The 3,999-nt window shown below is 35.2% G+C and overlaps 1 protein-coding gene across 1 annotated transcript; it reads left to right on the top strand.

The window, feature by feature from the left end:
* Window positions 1-1,391: 1,391 nt before the first annotated feature.
* Window positions 1,392-3,719, top strand: LOC143569061 (uncharacterized; the record flags this gene model as incomplete). The annotated part of the gene is made up of 5 exons (XM_077055060.1): window positions 1,392-1,653; window positions 2,406-2,579; window positions 2,659-2,751; window positions 2,821-2,889; window positions 3,513-3,719. Coding segments are annotated over exons 1-5 (804 nt in total), but the record flags the coding sequence as incomplete, so codon positions are not given.
* Window positions 3,720-3,999: the final 280 nt, after the last annotated feature.

Raw genomic sequence — 3,999 nt, 5'->3', positions numbered from 1 at the left:
AATGAAAGAATGAGAATGAAAACTAAATCCTATCAAATCACACATTTCATGGAATTTTAAAATCCCATCTATTTTATAAGGATTGTTATGGAAAATAAATGATTGCTTTATTAACCCTAATCAGGTTAGGGGTGGCAAATGGGTTGGGTGGGGTCGGAACGGGTTAGGGTCGGAATGAGTCAACTAAAAAAGGTTGTTTTGGTTCGGTCGGAACGGGTTAAGGTCAGAATGGGTCCAGGTCAGAATGGGTCAAGGTCGAAACGGGTCAAAACGGGTTTCAGGTTTTTTTTTTGAAAAACGAGGACAAAGGCGGAAACGTTTTAGTTTTTTTTGCATTTTTCGTTTTTAATTTATATTTTGAGTTATGATTTATTTATTAATTTTTTTGGAGGGGTTTTTATTATTAATAAAAACCCCTCAAAAAAAAATTCAAATAAATTATAACTCAAAATATAAATCAAAACCGAAAAATGTAAAAAAAACTAAAACATTTGCTTCGTTGTCCTCGTTCTTCAAAAAAAAAAAAACCGATAATGAAGAAGATTCCAATTCCAATACATATTAACCAAACAAATTATAGGGGTTATCAAACATTCCATTCCATTCCATTCCATTCCATTCCAATTCCATTTTCAATTCCAAATCCTTTAAAAAAAGTCCGTGAAACAAACGCGCCCTTAGATCTCACGGTTGGAATTTTAATTCTCTCATTCTGTTATGTTGTGTCGTGTGTAACTTTTTTTTAGTAAAAAATAGTTCACTAATCTTGATGGGCTATTAATAATAGATATTTCAAATCGATTAATAATTATCCGAGGTGATTGATTAGTTATATTTTGTCAAAACCCGATAGATACCCGAACTCGTCGGGAATACCCGATACCTAATGGGTAATTTCCTGACAAATACCCGACGGGTTTGGGATGAGCTTTAATAATCGAGATGGGTTTGGAAATACGTAAACATGTTTCAAACCTGACCTATTGTTATCTCTAAGTTGCATTTGGAAATGATCATATAGTAGTATTGAAGGTAAAAATGTCTTTCCAAAAGATTTGAGTAAAAAGCTGTTATAAATATATAACAAACACACTAACTAGACCTATTTATAATAAATATTGCGGATAATTTTATGAAATGATTTTTTCTTCCTGTTCATGATAAATGATAATACATTAATTAGTTGACTAAACATTTAACTACACAAACTGTCCTTATACTATCACCATAATAACACTTTCGATCCAAATCTTTCTGACTAATTCCATAACCAACCACAACTTTAAAACCCACAACATATCCCATACGCAAACACCTGCCGTGCCGTAAAGATAAAACAATTCTCCTGCCACTACAAGCATCCTCCTTTAGATCTCAAATCTCAACACGCAAATGGAGTTACCGGTGATCGATCTGGACCCATATCTGGCCGTCAAATCCGCCGGCGGCGGTGAGGGTTTAACATTAAATCCTCAATTGACGTCCATTTGCTCGGCGGTCAGTCAAACCCTAAGAGAAACAGGAGCATTGCTTGTCAAAGATCCGAGATGTTCTGCTCAAGATAACGATCGGTTTATTGATATGATGGAGAGGTATTTTGAGCTGCCGGATGATTTGAAACGGGCTCAAGAGCGTCCCAATCTTCATTATCAGGTCTAATTTTGTTAATTGTATTTGACCCGGACCCGTTTAGTGGGGACTTGTTTAATGATAATCTTAGGACCTGGGAACCGATCCTATTGTAGATAACCGGGTCGGGTCTCGTGGGTAAAGTGAAAATGATCAGACCCGCAAGACCTAGAAGGATTGATAAATTGAATTTGTTTATTATTATTATTGGTTGAATTGAAATGTAATTGAGCTGATTGTGGATTTGGAATGTGAAATTGATCTGAAAATTGAGCGATTTTGTGTTTTAGACATAAAATTTGATTTTCATGATTGTTGTGTCTAATAGGTGTGCGTGGTTCGGTTTGGGTCAGTTTTGGTTTAATAGCTGGCCAAAAACTGAAACTTTGGTTTTTTGATTTTTTGAAAACTGTTCTGTTTTGTTTTGTTTTTTCCTTTCTATTTTTTCTCGGTTGGAAAAAAAAAATATTGGCCTAAATCATTATGTTAGTTAATAACTAATAGATTGTTACACATTTGGGCTAAAATATTTGAGTTACATGTTTATTAAATTCTTATAAATTACTTAAAAACAAAAAAATGAAAATGTAGAAATTCGATTCGGGTTGGCATTTTTGGTAAAAAAAAATTACACGCAACACCAATACCGATCCGTTTGTTCGGTTTTTACTTAAACATAAAATCAGACTGTCGGTTTTTGTTTTCGATCAGTGTCTTTGGTTTCGGATTGGTATTTTTGGTTTAATGCACCCCTGTACTGTCTGATGCTATAACAGGTTGGTGTGACACCGGAGGGAGTTGAAGTTCCACGAAGTTTGGTTGATGAGGAAATGCAAAAGAAGCTGAAATCATTGCCTAAAGAGAGCCAGCCGTTGATTCCAACTGGTCCGGATCCCAAGTGGCGGTACATGTGGCGAGTCGGTCCTCGACCATCAACCACCAAGTTTCAGGTTTTGCATAATTATTCTTCATTAAACATAATTATTAGTTTCTTGATTACAGATGTTGATTTGTAATTTTCGTGTTTAGGAGTTGAACTCTGAGCCAGTGATACCTGATGGTTTTCCCAAATGGAAAGAAACTATGGATTCATGGGGCTCTAAAATGATATCTGCTATAGAGGTCTGTACATTTTGTTATGATTATTTTTCGAGTTTTTTTTATAAATAATTTGGATCTTGTTGTTATCAGGCTGTTGCTGAAATGGCAGCAATTGGATTTGGTCTACCAAATGATGCGTTCACTAGTCTAATGAAGCAAGTGAGTGCTTTTCGTATATATTGTTTATTTCAAGCATTTAATCTGCAAAGCTCATATTTAGGCTTGTAAACAAACAGAACGAACACGAATGGAGAATGTTCGTGTAAGTTGTTTAACTTTAACCGAACATATGATCAAACACGAACAGATAAACGAATGAGGTTTTCTTGTTCGTGTTAGTTCTTTAAGAAAATGAACACGCTCGTGTTCGTTTATAAATGAACGGTTTACGAACGTTTGAACAAGCATAACTTCAGTAAAACCAGTTAAAGTAATGTGAAGCGCAATGTGTTGGGTCTAAAAAGTTATTAAAAAACCAAGTTGTAATGGGCCAAAACAAAAAATTTTAAAATGAATATATAACGAAGAAACATATACTAATGAACATAATGAACGAACGCCAACGAATTTAAATGAACAAAGTTTCACGAACATAAATGAACAAACAAGACATGTGTTCGTGTTTGTTCCGTTATTTAACAAACGGACATAAACGAACTTCCAAGTGAACGTTCCCGAACGGTTTACTGAACGTTCGGTCCGGTTACAGACCTACCCATGTAATCAAGGATGGTTTAACTTTGAAGTTTTAGTCAAATTGAACTACGATTTTTGAATTGTAGGGCCCACATCTTCTTGCTCCAACCGGGAGTGACCTTAAACGACATGGCAAAGAGGGCACTGTTTTTGCAGGGTACCATTATGACCTTAACTTTCTGACGATTCATGGCAGAAGTCGATTCCCGGGCTTAAGTATTTGGTTAAGAAACGGGAAGAAAGTAGAAGTCAAAGTTCCAGTCGGGTGTCTACTTATTCAAACCGGAAAGCAGGTAAAAAATATTTATGATTTCTGTTCGAGATGCTAAAATCTAATCCTGGATTATATTAGTTAAACTTTACTACCGTACGCATGTAAATTGAATCTCAATCTGAACTATAATGGTTGTACTACGAACCTGCTTTAGGTCACTTTCATCTTAAAGCATAGGCTTGTAAACAAACGGAAAAAACATTATTGGGGCATGCTCATGCTTGTTTGTTTGTTTAACTTTAATGAAACAAATGACCGAATGCGAACAATTCTATGAATTAGTTTTTCATGTTTGTGTT

Source organism: Bidens hawaiensis, unplaced genomic scaffold, assembly GCF_021521415.1.
Source record: "Bidens hawaiensis isolate Kalapana, Puna unplaced genomic scaffold, B.hawaiensis_p1.1 tig00024303_1, whole genome shotgun sequence".
Classification (NCBI taxonomy): domain Eukaryota; kingdom Viridiplantae; phylum Streptophyta; class Magnoliopsida; order Asterales; family Asteraceae; genus Bidens; species Bidens hawaiensis.
The sequence above is the reverse complement of the archived record's forward strand: the minus strand, read 5'-3'. Positions and strand labels throughout refer to the sequence as shown.